Source organism: Urocampus carinirostris, chromosome 7 (genome assembly GCF_059441175.1).
Source record: "Urocampus carinirostris isolate Australia breed hairy pipefish chromosome 7, RoL_Ucar_1.0, whole genome shotgun sequence".
NCBI classification, from domain to species: domain Eukaryota; kingdom Metazoa; phylum Chordata; class Actinopteri; order Syngnathiformes; family Syngnathidae; genus Urocampus; species Urocampus carinirostris.
Window position 1 is genome coordinate 21,685,162 of NC_142355.1, and position 15,268 is coordinate 21,700,429.

A 15,268-nucleotide genomic window follows, 5' to 3' on the forward strand; every position below is an offset into this window, starting at 1 on the left:
AAAAAAATCATTTAAAAAGAACATATAAAACTGGTGTCTTACTTCTTGTAGAAATGAGCAATCAAATCCGGTTTAATTTGCAGCTTGAATTCATGTGTCTCATCATAAGGGGATGTAGTGTAGTGCTGTAAACAAAACCTAGAACAATGGAGAAGACAGTAAAGTTAAATTGGAAAGATTTTTTTCCATTTAAAACAAAAATACAAAGAGCAAACCCGACTCACTGTGTAAGAAAGAAAAGTCTGTCATAAGGCACGTCTACAAATGTCCTGCAGGTGACAACTACTTCCAGGACATGGTGCAGTTTCTTCAGTCGGAGGACCTGGTCCTGGATATCCACTTCTGTGCTCATGTAATAACTCTGTGTGCAGTTAAGGAACAATGAGTATTATCTATCCAATAAATAAGGGGTGCTAAACTCATGAATAAATTATAATTCAGTGGTGTATTATTCGATTATAAAACGATTATTGGTGTTTTTTTCCCCTTGAATTTTAGTGTAGCACATTTGTAGAAAAAACTAAAATTAAAAAAATTAAATATAGGCATAACAAAATTTGTATTCACTACAACTGCAGTTTATTTAACTAAGGGAAACTTCTGCAAACATGAAAGTTACAAAAAAGGACACAAACACAAATTTAAAAAAGGTACATTGTGTAATACTTGACCACCAGATGGCACAATATTGTCTACTGTGAAAAAAAAAACATTCCCAAATGAGAACATTATTGCAGCAAGATGCCAGACAAACATGGATTCCGCTATGTAAAATACCTACACATTTCTCTAACTATGAATATTTATAAAAGTTAGCGTTGGTATAGTCATGTATTTTTGCCCATTATTCAAGCCAATTTTTTTTTACTGAATGAAGGGTTTTTTGTACCACTAGGAGGCACTAAATATTACACACTGTCCCTTTAAGTACTACTGATTTAAAATTATGTTTATGCTTCATAAAATATTTTCTTTTAATGAAAATTTGCAAGTATAATATCAGTTTCCATTGCTACGCAGATGACACGCAACTATATCTTCTAATGGAGGAATCTGCCCCACTAAGCTGTGGAAATTTGAAGGCCCGCCTCACTGAGATAAAAGAATGGATGTCACTCAACTTCTTGCACCTTAACTCTGAAAAGACCGAAATGCTAGTTATTGGTCCATCTAAATGCCGTGACTTGTTCTCAAAAACCTCTCTGAACAGTGACAAATGTAATATCACCCAGAGTGACTCTTTAAAAAATTTAGGAGTCATATTTGACCCCGATCGGTCCTTTCAAACACACATTAAGAATATAATAATAATAATAATAATAATAATTTCCTTGTATTGTCATTCTGTGTAACAACGTACACAGAACGAAATGTCGATTGCACCTGACCCGTTGTAGCGAGCCGATGCAGCCGCAGCCAACAGAGGGCGCCGCCGACCACTTTTTAAGTCTTAGGAATGACTCGGCCGGGGCGCGAACCACCGATCTCCCAGTCTCAAAGCGGGCGCCTTACCATCTAGGCTACTGACTAGAACAGCTTTTTTCCATCTTCGCAATATTGCTAAAATTAGCCCTTCTCCCGAAGTCCAAAATCAAGAGCCTTCAAGCTAGTACAAAATGCTGCAGCGAGGCTTTTAAATAAGACAAGAAAGTTTAATCACATTACCCCGATTTTAGCTAACTAATTTTAAGGTTCTGTTGGTAGTATACAGGGATCAGAATGGAGATTTTCATTTTCAGCTGAAATAGCCAGCGTCCAGGAATAAACCAGGGCGGAGCCCCCCCCCAACATATCTCCCTCATATCTTCCAGATTTAATTTCTCCCTATGTTCCGGTCCGGAGCCTTCGCTTTGAAAATGCTGGTCTACTAGTGATCCCAAGACCCAAGAAGAGATCCGCAGGTTCAAAAGTGTTCTCCATTCGGGTCCCGGTGCTGTGGAACGCTCTTCCCCCTGAGATTCGATCTGCAACCTCAGTGGAAATGTTTAAATCTAAGCTTAAAACAGAATTCTATTCTATAGCATATGAATGACCTATAGTTTATGTTGATATTATGTGTATTATTTGCCCCCATGTAGGTTTTAGATGAGAGGATGGTGTCGTAACAGTCTGTACTTTGCAATAGTCTTTGATGTGTGCAGCCCTTTGAGATTCTTTGTGATTAAGGGCTATACAAATAAACATGACTTGACATGAAAATGTTAACCGGAAATTAATAACCTCGATGTCAATTCTATGATGTAAAAAAGCTAAACTTCAGCAAAGACATTTGGGTGCTTTTTTCTATTTTTTATCCAGGTGCTAATTAATAATTTACAAACACTGAGGATATAAAGTCTACTTTAGTGGAAAATGTTGCAGTTGAGAGAGACATCAACACACCACGCGTGAGAGCAATTCTATTCCCTTAAACAGTGCATTTGTGACTTCTATTTGGGGTAAAATACCATTGGAATGGGCATTTTCTCAAACGTTCTGTGGTTGATAAATGGGAGTCAGTAATTATAGGTACAGTGTGTTTACGGGCTTTAGTGACATGCAGTGGACATATTTCAAACTGCAGGTCATTGATGTGGTGTGGCTTATTTTTCTCTTGTGCTTTTCTAAGTATTGTTTTGAAGAACTGATTAAATCTGTTGGCGGGCCTGGTGCAACCCGCAAGCTGTATATTTGATACCTCTGCACTAGATGTTGCAATAAAAAAAAAAGGCTAGCAAGAACAAGGAAGAATACAAACTATGGATAGTCAAAGTGGCCAAAAGGCACCATTTACTTTGTTTTTAGCAAAGTCTTTTACAAGGTTTTGGTTTTTTACAGGGATTTGTAGCAGCAAGATGGTGGGAAAACATGTTCAGTTACCTATAGATGAGCTTATGTTACGTAAATGCAAATATCTGAACTTATTAGTATTATACGAAATGCATGTTTTTCTGCTAGTTCATGTATTTTTGCATGTTATTGAAATCAGTATTGGGTTTTGTTTTTTTTTTTTTTTTTTTTACATCGTTTTTTTACCAGTAGGAGGCGCTAAAAGTACTCTACATTGTCCCTTTAAAGAAAGTCTGAAATAGCTGTGTAATTGAGAATGACTATAAACTTACCAAAGTTTGGGGAGTTGTCAATTGTTCTCCTGAAAAAAAGAATAGGTGTCATTTAAAGCAGTGGAAACACTACCTAATTTCAAATCATAAAGACAACCATTTCATTTTAAACTCCAGACATTGTTGATGTTTGGTCTTGGACAAGTACCTCATCTGTGGGTTGCCACAAAGTGTCAAAAACATTTTTTTACAAAAAAATGAAAAAATACAAAAATACAAAAAAAATAACACCATCAGACATGCCCATCCATGGGGACAAAACACCGATTCGGAATGTTTACCGACAAGGTAGTTGAAGTAATCTTTCCTCATCTTGTCCAGGCCCATTTCCAACAACATTTGGACAGGTGTAAAGCCAGTCAACGACACACGCTCTATCTTTTGGTGGTAGGACTGCTGAATGAGCTTGCTGAGGGAGCTGCTGCTGTCTCTCTGAAGCTGCCAGAAACACCAAAAGCAAAATACTACAACGGTCAAAGACGCAGCCTGTCATTTCTCCTTGTTTACCCATTGATAGAAGCCTTACCCGTGGTTTAATGTCACCATAAATCAGGGCGTTGATGACCAATTTCAGGCTGTCTAAGATGTCTTGATAGCATCCAACGCCTGAAATGATCATTTATCTTTGCCTGAGTTTTGTTACAACAGCATGAATCCCGATTTGTTTCACTACCCACTTTTTCTCAAGCGAACCCAAAGCTGCTCCACAAAATCCAAATCGCCTCTTTCCAGGAAGGCGTTGAAGATCACTTGGTGGATTTCAGGCTCATGCTTTAAAAACAAAAATGATTGTGATGAAACATCGCTAACATCACTCAGCGATAATTCCAGTGTTTGTAAACCTTTCGCATGGGCAGATTCAAGCACTTTTTGGGGGGAATTTTAAAGCCAGTTTTTCAATTTCTCCATTACCATTAAGAGAAGAAATCCGGCGTGAATCATGTATTTTGCAGAGCCACAATTATAGCTGCGATACACATATATAATATTTAATCTGCCGTGTGCATTTATCAAGACATATGATTTTTAGTAGTTCTTTAGAAAATCGCAAATAGATTTGTTTTTTAGACTAATCTCTCCCCATAAAGGTGTTGGGTAAAAATTATGGTAGTATGGAGCTTACTTTTCAGTTGCAGGAAGTTCTTCCCATTATAATTTACCACTAGGTAATGCTATCCTGCATTTTCTGCATGATTATTTTGTCCATAATTGATGCGAAATCCTTGAACATTTCACCTGTCAAGTCATCAACAAACTAGTAGCCATTTGCACTAATCAGTAACAAAAAAGTCACACTCAAGTCCAGAAAGGTTGGTTGTAGTGCATTTAAAAAATAATAATAATAAAAAATAAAATAAAAAGAGTAATAAAAAGCATAAGGACGAATACAAACTACAGAGATTCAAGGTGACCAAAATGCACAATTTTTCTTCTCATTTATATGCCCAGCCTTTGTTTTGCGGGGTATTTATTCATTTGGGGTACCGGAAGTAGCAAGGTGGTAGACAATTATGGTATCTTTAGGTGACGCTCAAATTATGTAAAATTTATTTTTAAAATCCACGCTCAACTGAAAGGTCATGTCTTTTTTTTTTTAAAATCAGTTAAGATTTTTTTCCAAAAGTTTTTTTTTAGCTCAAGGAGGCGCTAAATAATACATTTTCCCTTCAAGTTAGTGTTCTTATTTTCGTTACACCCAAAAAAAAAAAAATGAATGTGCAAAACTACTTTACAGTACCTTTTTTGTTTTTGAACCGTGCTCCAATTTTGAAGTTAGGGGGCTCTGTAGCTCTTTAAAACATAAAAAAGGAGAAATGCAAATTAAAGACAAAATTCCCATAGAGACGGTATAAAGCTACTGTGGTACCTTCAAGGTATTCCTTGATCAAATCCACTGCTGACCTGCTTTCCAAAGGTTCCATCCACTCAAACTCGCCAGTTTTTAAACCGTCAGCAAGAACCTAGTAAAAAAAACAGTTGCGCTTAAAATTGTTATCATATGGAGTTTTTTTAAGGGATTATAGTGAACCAGAGACTCGTGACAAGTTGGGCCTCCACGATGAGTCACGCCTGCCAAATTATGCCACAACTTCATCTGATCAGTGACACTGCTGGACGTCACAGTATGTGCTCACAAATCTGGGTAAGTCTACTTTCATGATGATTACAGTCAGAATAGAATAGAATAGATAACACTTTTGAGATTTAAGGTAAACCTTTTAATAGCATTCCATGTAAACATAGTTCGGATTGTTGGCAGATGCGGACCAGGAGTCGGAAACCCTTTTGACCCAAACAGCCATGAAAGCAAAATATTTTGATTTTTTTGTGAGAGAGCCAAACCATATTTTTTAAGACAAAAATCAACAAAACAGCCAAACCTGCTCTCCAGACAAAAGCCAATAAGTCAGCGCATTTTTCCCACTGTGTGACATTTGAGGGTTTGACAAAATCTATGAAATAATAATGCCAAAGCCTGTGTCCAATATTACGAAAATGATATCTTAAAATATTTCCCCCTCAGGCATCACGGCAGCATAGTGGTTAGCGCGTGTGTGGCACAGTTCTGAGGTCATGGGATCAAACCTTCCTGTATGGAGTTTGCATGTTCTCCCAGTGCTTGCGTGGGTTTCCTCCGGGCACTCCGGTTTCTCCCACATTCCAAAAACATGCATGTCAGGTTAATTGGCCGGTTCGAATTGTCCCTGGGTGTGAATGAGCGAGTGAGTTGTCTGTCTCTCTGTACCCTGCAACTGGCTGGCAACCAGTTCAGGGTGTTCCCTGCCCACTGCCCGAAGATAGCTGGAATGGGCTCCAGCGCCCCCGCCACCCTAGTGAAGACAATCCATGCAGATGATGGATGGGCACTTTTCCAATGAAATAAAAAGGAAGAGTTTGTAAGGTGGAAAACAATGTCCAAAATTGGAATTTTTTTTGAAATAGCAGTAATGAAATGATAGACAGATAGATAGATAGATAGATAGATAGATACTTTATTCATCCTCGTAGGGAAATTCACACTTCCAGCAGTCTATGAGATAAGTTTGCTCATTTATTGGCTAGGTATCTGACAGTCAAATGATTTTTAAGCAACCTTCTACTAAAACGGGATATGTTGGTTTAGTTGAGGCGCCTTATATTTTAAATACTGGACCGAATTTTACACTACTTCAGTGTTTCTTTGGCTTTGCATATACCAAATTCAGTTTCCATCCCACCGAACATAGAACGCCACAGAAAAGATGTGAAATAGATGCCTCTTATCTGTCAAAAAACGAGCCATTTGTGGCTCCCAAGCCATCCCGACCCCTGATGTAACACAGTCATCATAGTGATTTTTGATTGAGAGTCACCTTTACATACCTGCTCATTTTTAGTTTTTTTTTAATTAACCACATTTTCCCAACTATAACCCCAAATTGCCAAGAACTTGAAAGTACCCGTTACATACTGGAAAAATCGAAATGCATATTTCCATTTTCATTATACTGCATACGGTAACTGTTCTGCTTTTGAGAAATATAGAGTGGTGTTTGAGAGCCATCTTGTAGTTAACATGTGAATTGTACAAATATGCTTGTTACATTTCAACCTATGATGAAAGGGGTTCTTATAATAATCAAAATGCAACAATTGTATTTAGATGTCATTTTTAGCCAATTTTCAGGGCTCTGTCAGTCATTTTAGAGCGTTTCATCCAATAGTTTTAATTTCTTTGAATTGAGTACGTTTAATCAAATATATATAAATAATCACAATCATTTGTGCCTGTGCGGGGTCACTTATCTGCCTTTGAAAAACATGTCGAGTAGTCTTGGTCACCCTCCTTTGGTCATTATATTAATCGTTTGTTGCAAAAAAGAAAACACAGAACTTTGACGGCAGCACTGACGCCTACTTTTGAATGCTCGTTACGAACCCTTTTTTGTTGTTGCACGTCGTTCACTAGTTGTCAAGCTGGCCAAAAAGGGGATACTGAACTTCGGAGTGAGGACAGCATAGTAACCATTTCGAATGATTTAATTAACTTTAGTGATGAAACCAGATGTCATAATGGTAATTTATGCTCCATGAAATAAACTACCGTCATTTTACAGCGCGGAAAATATGGTCATATTGATACAATTGGATGAAAAAAAAGAAAGAAACTAAACGATCCTAGTAGTGTATTAAATCAACCTCTCTCCCTTGTGGGCATACCTTAAGAAAGTGCAGCTCTCTGAACATCTCAACCATGGGGCTCCTCATGTCACCACTGGCAACTTTGATATTCTGCGGGATTTTAAACAGCTTGTTACAATATGTCTGAGAGCCGGTTAGGTGAGATTTTTGTAATTTACCAGTGTCGCTGTGGAAGACAAAGGGGGTTTCTCGAGGACACGATCCACATGGTTCCATTTTAAGTCCACTGACACATGGCTTTTTGATTCAATTACTGTATTTTCAACAACAGTGGAGCCAAACAGGATGAACTTGGCTCTTCCTTTAACTGTCACCTAGAATGACAATCAAAGATAAATGTCATAATAGAAAAGGTATTAGAGATAATGTTGGCTTACCGAGGATGGCTGGTGCCTTTTCTTGTGTTCCCGTTTAACCTGGTCTAAAGTCATGAGTGCATTTTTGTTCACAATGGGGCCTAAGTCACATTAAGATAAATAAATAAAAAGACACATAAGTTCATTTTGTTTTCAGATGCAATAAAATATTTCAGTTCTATACCTGTAGATGAAATTGAGTACAACTTGACACCAAACACTTTACTAGCCATGCTGACACCTTCAACTCCAAACCAGGTTGTACGAGCAGGATCGGACATGTCACATCGTACCCACAATGGTCGGAGTGAGGGATCATCCACAGAATGAACGCTGACATTTTGAGTTAATGTGTAATAGGACAGAAGTTTCCTAAAGAATGTAAACAAAGAAAAATATATGAATTAAAAACAACGATTTTTTTGGGCTTCGTGGTATGACCTCAAGGGGTTAATAACACAACACAGAAGACAACATATTTGCAAAATTGATGCTCATGTTTTACCATTGGCTAACCAACATGTTTAATGTTTTTACAAAACAAAGCCTAAAGCAAAAAAATCTGCTGTGGTGTTTCAAATTATTCACCAAGTAAAGGTTTATCAAACTCATAAGCTAGCGCTTCCAATTATCCCGTGCCCACTAAAAGTAATGAGTTTTTATCCGTGTGTCATATTTGGTAAAACATTTGGCAGACGGACTGGCTGGCAACCAGTTCAGGGTGTCCCCTGCCCGATGATTGCTGGGATGGGCTCCAGCACCCCCGCAACCCTACTGAGAATAAGCGGTGCAGCTAATGAGATGAGATGAGATTCTTCAGACAGCCCGGGTTAGGAGGGGGGAAAGTGATTGATTTCATACGCAATCTACAATACAATTCAAGAGGAATAAAGCCTTTTTTTAATTTAAAAATATACTTGCAGAAACTTGCATACTATATTTCATATTTGTTTACATTTGTTTACAAATAGAGCAGTCTATCACATTGGTTTTGAAGCGCTCAAAAATTAAAGCAAACAGATCTTTTGTAGGTGATACATTTGATAATATGCATTTAAAAAAGAACCAGAATATTAGAATTAGGTTATTTCGGGGGGAAAAAAATGGAAATACCTTAATTAATAGAATAATAAATAAAATCAAAAAATAAGTATAAAAAGATTATTCATGATTGTTTGCTTTTATGAGAGGAGGACTACATATTATTATATTATTATTATTAAAGGGAAGGGAGACTCTGGGCCAGAGTGGCACTAGAACAAGTCAAGTTTATTTGTATAGCCCTTACTCACAAAGAGTCTCAAAGGGCTGCACAGACAACAGATTATTGCAAACCACAGACTATTATTACACCATCCCTTGATCTACTACCTGAGGGCAAGGAAAAACTCAAAAAGCTCAACATGAGGAAAAATTAAGAAACCCTGAGAAGGGACTGCACATGAGGTAATCCCCCTTCCAGGATGACCAGACTGCAATGGATGTCGCAATAACAAATAATAAACAGATATTGTCAACAAAAAAATATAGGTTATTCATATGCTATAGAGTAGAAGTGTGATTTAAGCTTAGATTTAAACATTTCCACTGAGGTTGCAGATCGAATCTCAGGGGGAAGAACAATGATTTCTTCTTTAACCATGTCAGCACACCAACTCATTTTAGGATTTTGTGATGCCTGTCTCAGGAGAAAATAGTGTAAATAAAGAGTTAGGCAGAAATTGTGTTATTTTTTTTATCTGCAATATTATTGGTTGGCTGACTTGGGCACTTGTGCAGATAATGCAGCTTTATATGGGAAGCGTATATCTCAATTTTGTCCAAACAGGCAAGTTATGCACTTGTGTTTTTATTGTGACAATCTATTATCATGATTATATTTTGACCATTTTTTGAGGTAGGTTAGAATGATTGGCCGTAGTTTTCCCTAACACTGGGCTAGATAAAATGTTTCTTTATGAATTGCTTCAGCTGTCTTTTTTCTTAACTTGTAAGTACCTTGCTTTTCCAAAAGTGAGAGGCTGTGGTGCTGGATCAGTTTGAAGAGCAGTCAACACATTTGTGCATTTTGATGTCTCAAGTGTCGAATTCTCATCCTCATCCTCTTCCTCATCATTAGAGTTGTTTTGCTTAGGAATCCAAGAGCACAATGCAAATTATATAAAGCGGTTATGTTTAGGTTAGGCTGGAGTACAATCGATTTCCCTTATTGAAGGAATTAAAAAGTCCTCACAGTTTTTTCACAGACGAACACCTCCCGGTTCTCGTAGTCGAATAAATCCAGAACTGCAATCAGGTCTCTATCCTTTTTTAATATTTGAATCTCATCCTGGGGGAGGGAGAAAAAAAAAGAGTCTTTGGTGGAGAAAAATAGTTTTAGCAAACTTGTCATAGTTGAAAAAAATGACTTTACCTGATATGTGCATGAAATATTGTTGTCTTCTTGAAGATCTCTAGTAGAAACAGTAAAAAAACAAAAATCAGGAAACGGCTAAAGTACTGAGCCTTGGTTTTATATTAATGCATTCAACAATGCAAGGACCAAGCAACAAAACGTTCAACTTGCCTGAGCGTATTGAAAAAATGTGTCGCACTTGATAAAACCTTGGTCGCCATAAAAACCAAAGATATTTGTCACTTCAAACCTAATGTTACTGTTTCCATTTGACTGTCGCGCGCTTCTGCTGAATATGGCGTCATGAGGTCAAAGTTCGACAATATTTATTGCAATGTAAAATAAATTGCGATATACAAAACAAATTATAAAGGTGTAGACTTGATGTATACCCATAGTTTATGTTATTTTGGGATTTCTGTGTAAACATTAATATTACATTCCCAAAAATATTTCCTTTTTTAACTCCACGTCAGACAATATGGCGTAAAGAAATAGTCCGCACAAAAGGCATCATCAACATTAACCAATACATACAAATTTATACTAGGTAAAATCATCAATTAATTGCTAGTTTAAAAATCTAAAAATATTTTGTGTCTTTCTTTTAGCGCTTTTGTTCATATTCTAGTTTGGGCGGAAGTGGTGTTCGTCAGTTTGTCACGGCGGAGGCATACACTGTTCGAGGTGATTTACACACTTCCTTTTTTCTGTGGCCGCCATAGCGAGAGGAGCGTGGTTCCCGGCGAGCCGAAACTTAAATAGCGATTATGGTAAGGAAATCGTCCCACCGCCATTATTAAGGCAATTTTGAAACAAAATTTAATTATTACAAGTCCCAATGTTTAGATTTGTTTGAAGTTAATACCTCGAGCTGTACTTCGCTCGGCCTCGGCGACTAGCACGAGGAGCCATTTTGATCTAACCGTAAGCTAGTCTAGTGACACGTGTGCCGGCTTTCCCCATAACTTTTTTCGGGCTATTTTTCTTAGATGCTATTCAAAATCGAAGCCACTATGGCCGTCTGCCGCATTTGCATAATCTGAGATCTCATTGTTATGTTTCAACCGTTCACCTGTACAAGTAAATGCTTACCGTTTACAGGCCTACCGAGGCTAATCCAGTAGCTAACAGTCTGGTCGTTTAATGATATAAACTAAAGTGTTGATCTTAGCTTGATGGCAAATAACTCCCAACGGACTGTAGTTTTTAATTGATGGCTTCTAAGTATTCATAAATATTTTACTTTGCAGGCCTGTGCCCGACCCCTAATCTCGGTTTACTCCGAGAAAGGAGACTCCTCAGGCAAAAATGTCGTCCTGCCTGCAGTGTTCAGGGCACCCCTACGCCCTGATGTAGTGAATTTTGTGCATACAAATATGCGCAAAAACAATCGCCAGCCCTATGCAGTCAGTGCACTGGCAGGTGAGTAAATTCAATAGTTTGTCACGTCCTTACACATGAGTAATTTTACCTTGAAATCTACCCCATTTAGGCCACCAGACCAGTGCTGAGTCCTGGGGTACAGGAAGAGCAGTGGCCCGTATTCCTCGTGTGAGGGGTGGAGGTACTCACCGTTCAGGCCAGGGTGCCTTTGGAAATGTATCCTTTATATAGGCTTTGTTGCATTTAGTTAAGTCACTCATGCAGTGATGGTGTAATTTGCGTCCGACGCTGTGTACAGTGACAGAATGCCTACTGTCAAAATACTGGCTCGGTTGATTGACGAACATTCTTTCTGAGCGTGTAATTATAACATTTGTATTAGAAATAATGCAATTGTTGGCATAATCACCTTGACTTTGTTCCAAGATGTGTCGTGGAGGTCGTATGTTTGCCCCCACCAAGACTTGGCGCCGTTGGCATCGCAAGATCAACACTACCCAGAGGCGCTACGCCATCTGCTCTGCTCTGGCTGCTACTGCCATCCCTGCCCTTGTCATGTCAAAGGGTGAGTAATGCATTAAGTCAAATGCATCCAAATCATAAATTACGGAAATGATTCATTGTATTGATAGTGATCACTTGCAATGATGGTGTAATTTGCGTCTGACCCTGTGAACAGTGACAGTTGCCTGCTGTCTTAAAGCTGGCGCAGGGTGTTGATGTAACTTTTAAGTCTGAGCAGGTTCAACTTAACTATCTTAAATGGGAAGTTCCGTTGGCAGACTTTTTTTCCCCCTCCATTTTGACTCATTTTTTTAAGGCCTGCAGAAAATCTAGGTGTACTGGTTTAGGGCACATCAAAATAAAGCGTTAACACGCTTTTCATTAGATAAAAAGGTATGCTGCATTTTTACATTGCATTTCGATTTTCTTAAATACTGTTTTCCCAAAAAAACTTCTCATTTAAATGGGGTTTTATGGGGAACTTTTCACTTAGGTGCATATATATCTATCTACAATGCTTTCCATGGATACTTTTCTTGGAAAATCACATTTTATTGCCAGAACACTAAACTTATGAATGAACTTTTCACCCCCTGATGCGTCCAGTGAAGTAAGCACATTATTAGGGTCGTCATGACAATGGCGAATGCGCACTTAAAATCATCCTACTCTGTTCCAATATTTTAAAATGCACCTAGTCTTTTTTTTTTTTGAACGAAGCTTTGAGGCGTCAACGGGCTACCTTTATCACCACACTGCACACATTTGGCGTATGGGCTGCCGGCTACACACTGCTATGCGGTGTCATACCTTGTATAGATGAAAGAGAAATAGGCACTAGGTGTTGACAAATGTCTATTAAGTCTCCTGCAATCTAGTGATTTATTGTACTTGCATTGTTCACAAAGGCTTGGTACTTAGTGATTAGCTGCTCCAAACCCATGAAGTTTTTTTTTTTTTTTTTTTAAAGGGACGTGTTTTGGCACTCTGGGACTATGATTATGAAAATAATTGTACGTAACGGCACTGAATGAGTTAAGAACCTTTTATAAATGTTGTGTTGGTCACTTGACATGTCCTCTACAGGTCACCGTGTTGAGGAAATCCCTGAGATCCCCCTAGTGGTTGAAGACAAAGTTGAGGGATACAAGAAGACCAAGGAGGCAGTACTGCTGCTGAAGAAGCTTAAAGCCTGGAATGACATCAAGAAGGTTAATATACGTTTTAAGATTTAGGTAAAACTTAACATCTATGTTAATTCAATGATTGTCATTGAGTGCAATGCTGTCTTAATTACTGTGATGAGCTTCCTTACTTCATGGTCCGTGTTTCTGAACACAATGATATGAATGAAGTTCTGAGTTTATTTGGTGGATAAATGTAGGCTTCACTCTGTTTATAACTTGAACAAATGTAGTAGTAATGTTTCTATTTCAACTTGCCAATGCACACGGCCAATTCCGATGTTTTATTTATTTTTTTCATTGGTCTAATATTAAAATGTCCCGTTTCTAGGTCTATTCCTCTCAGCGCATGCGTGCTGGTAAGGGTAAGATGAGGAATCGTCGACGTATTCAACGTAGAGGGCCCTGTATCATCTATAACCAGGACGCTGGACTCACCAAGGCCTTCAGAAATATTCCTGGTAGGTTTCCATAATGTGCATGGTGATGATTGATGGGTGTAATCCTAAAACAAAACATCAATATAAATATCTTAAGAAATATTTGTGATGCTGCTTGTATGAAGTTTCATCTGATTTTTCAGGAATCACTCTCCAGAACGTGAATAAGCTGAATCTTCTGAGAATTGCCCCTGGTGGTCATGTTGGACGTTTCTGTATCTGGACTGAGAGTGCTTTCCGCAAACTGGATGATTTGTATGGCACCTGGCGTAAACCCTCTGCACTCAAGGCCGACTACAAGTAAGTTAATATTAGAACTGTGTTGTTTATTGTATTTCCTGTGATGAGCCTCCTTACTTCATGGTCCGTGTTTTTGAACCCAATGATATGAACGAAGTTCTGAGTTTGTTATATCAGTAGATTTGGGCTCGACTCTGTAAAGTTGAACAAATGGGGTAATGGTGTTTCTATTTCAGCTTGCCAATGCACAAGATGACCAACACTGACCTGGGCAGAATTCTGAAGAGTGAGGAGATCCAGAAAGCACTTCGTGCACCCAGGTAAGTGAAAATATTTTAAAAACGATCGCGGTGACTAATTTATGATCTGGTCTGTCTGTTTCTGAACCCCAACCTGGCATTTGCTTTTAATGGTATTGACGAATCAACCAATTTGGCTTCATCTTACAGGAGGAAGGTTCACCGCAGAGTCCTGAAGAAGAATCCTCTGAAGAATTTGGGAATCATGTTGAGACTGAATCCGTATGCCAAGACTGCGCGTCGTCATGCCATTCTCAGAAACGATCCCAAGGTAGGGTGATCACATGAACTCTTTTAGGGAAGATACCCCAAAGACCTGATGCATTTTCTTTCCTTTGTTCATTTTAACAGATTAAGGCTAAGATGCTGAAATCCAAGAAGAAGCCCGTTAAGAAGGGAGCATCTAAGAAAGTCAAGGCAACTTTTTAACTGCCTGGAGTTCCTTGAACAATAAATAAGTTTGGTTCAAATCATACGAATCAGATTTCTTACTTTTTTAACCGCCCGGGACTGTTTATATTCAACAGTGCATTAAAAATGTAGTATTGATTTGCTCTTCTGCCAACACTTGAAATATAACTTGACCAGTTTACTATAATGTATAACAGTACTTGCTTGAGCCAAACATGATTTTGATATTGGAATACAAAGGCAAGAATGGATACACACTTGTGTGTGAAGTTTTAAATTTTAGCGATGCATATCTACTGGATGTGTAGTTTTACCTATGCATCTTTTTCTTTTAAAGCACTAAGTGCCCTGCCACAAATTTTGAGCATCCAAGTAAGCAAGCATTTGGCTCTTATTTTTATGCACTGATGATACTCCTAATTTGGCCTGAGTTATTCAAATATGTCAAGTCTCACTTTCTGAGCAATCTGGACCTTCAACTAGGACCTAGTTACGAGGTGGTGCTACAGTTGGAATGTAGAGGTTCAGTAAATGTTTTCCCCTCTTCAGCATTAATGAAATGGCACATCTTTACCGAAATTTTACTACCTAAGTCAATATTTTGATTTTGATTCAGTACCTTTACAGAAATCATGACCAGGCTAGCTCAAACCTCAGTCACACTTGCCAGACATAAGCCCATATGGAGGGACAAGAACGTAGCAGAGAAATCAGAAGTCAATCTTCATCTACGCTTACAAGGCTCTCACAGAAAAACTGGAAAAATACAA

General features: G+C 38.2%; 2 protein-coding genes and 4 non-coding genes across 8 annotated transcripts in view; 5 read left to right on the forward strand and 1 right to left on the reverse strand.

Moving 5' to 3' along the window:
* Positions 1-13,099, reverse strand: part of zwilch (zwilch kinetochore protein) — a 20,549-nt gene extending 7,450 nt beyond the window's left edge. Inside the window, exons 1-16 of one of the 3 annotated variants that reach the window (XM_088340144.1) lie at positions 12,968-13,099; positions 10,053-10,092; positions 9,873-9,968; positions 9,638-9,768; positions 7,824-8,011; positions 7,661-7,740; positions 7,442-7,597; positions 7,302-7,373; positions 4,969-5,062; positions 4,840-4,892; positions 3,779-3,872; positions 3,628-3,707; positions 3,383-3,539; positions 3,102-3,130; positions 225-361; positions 43-138 (exon numbers count right to left, since the gene is read on the reverse strand). In XM_088340144.1, coding sequence (XP_088196270.1) covers positions 43-138; positions 225-361; positions 3,102-3,130; positions 3,383-3,539; positions 3,628-3,707; positions 3,779-3,872; positions 4,840-4,892; positions 4,969-5,062; positions 7,302-7,373; positions 7,442-7,597; positions 7,661-7,740; positions 7,824-8,011; positions 9,638-9,768; positions 9,873-9,968; positions 10,053-10,092; positions 12,968-12,999 — 1,535 coding nt within the window. In that variant the 5' untranslated portion in view covers positions 13,000-13,099. Of the gene's footprint in view, positions 1-42; positions 139-224; positions 362-3,101; positions 3,131-3,382; positions 3,540-3,627; positions 3,708-3,778; positions 3,873-4,839; positions 4,893-4,968; positions 5,063-7,301; positions 7,374-7,441; positions 7,598-7,660; positions 7,741-7,823; positions 8,012-9,637; positions 9,769-9,872; positions 9,969-10,052; positions 10,093-10,205; positions 10,430-12,967 lie in introns of those variants that run through there. The other 2 variants (XM_088340143.1, XM_088340145.1) reach the window with 2 other exon arrangements.
* Positions 10,661-14,562, forward strand: rpl4 (ribosomal protein L4). Its single transcript, XM_088340147.1, has 10 exons — positions 10,661-10,807; positions 11,288-11,459; positions 11,530-11,636; positions 11,847-11,985; positions 13,011-13,135; positions 13,440-13,569; positions 13,692-13,848; positions 14,025-14,108; positions 14,238-14,358; positions 14,439-14,562. The coding sequence occupies exons 1-10, from the start codon at positions 10,805-10,807 to the stop codon at positions 14,514-14,516; spliced, it is 1,116 nt and encodes a 371-aa protein (XP_088196273.1). The 5' UTR covers positions 10,661-10,804; the 3' UTR covers positions 14,517-14,562.
* Positions 11,680-11,779, forward strand: LOC148362661 (small nucleolar RNA SNORD16). The gene has a single exon (XR_015851044.1). It is a non-coding gene; the product is annotated as a small nucleolar RNA SNORD16 (small nucleolar RNA).
* Positions 12,061-12,161, forward strand: LOC148362662 (small nucleolar RNA SNORD16). The gene has a single exon (XR_015851043.1). It is a non-coding gene; the product is annotated as a small nucleolar RNA SNORD16 (small nucleolar RNA).
* On the forward strand, positions 13,218-13,289 carry LOC148362663 (small nucleolar RNA SNORD18). The gene has a single exon (XR_015851040.1). It is a non-coding gene; the product is annotated as a small nucleolar RNA SNORD18 (small nucleolar RNA).
* Positions 13,884-13,955, forward strand: LOC148362664 (small nucleolar RNA SNORD18). Its single transcript, XR_015851041.1, has one exon. It is a non-coding gene; the product is annotated as a small nucleolar RNA SNORD18 (small nucleolar RNA).
* Positions 14,563-15,268: the final 706 nt, after the last annotated feature.

Bases quoted from the DNA above. Each gene is read 5' to 3' on its own strand.
- rpl4 (XM_088340147.1), top strand. The intron at 11,637-11,846 runs GTATCCTTTATA...CTTTGTTCCAAG, and splicing joins GCCAGGGTGCCTTTGGAAAT to ATGTGTCGTGGAGGTCGTAT. The intron at 14,109-14,237 runs GTAAGTGAAAAT...TTCATCTTACAG, and splicing joins AAAGCACTTCGTGCACCCAG to GAGGAAGGTTCACCGCAGAG.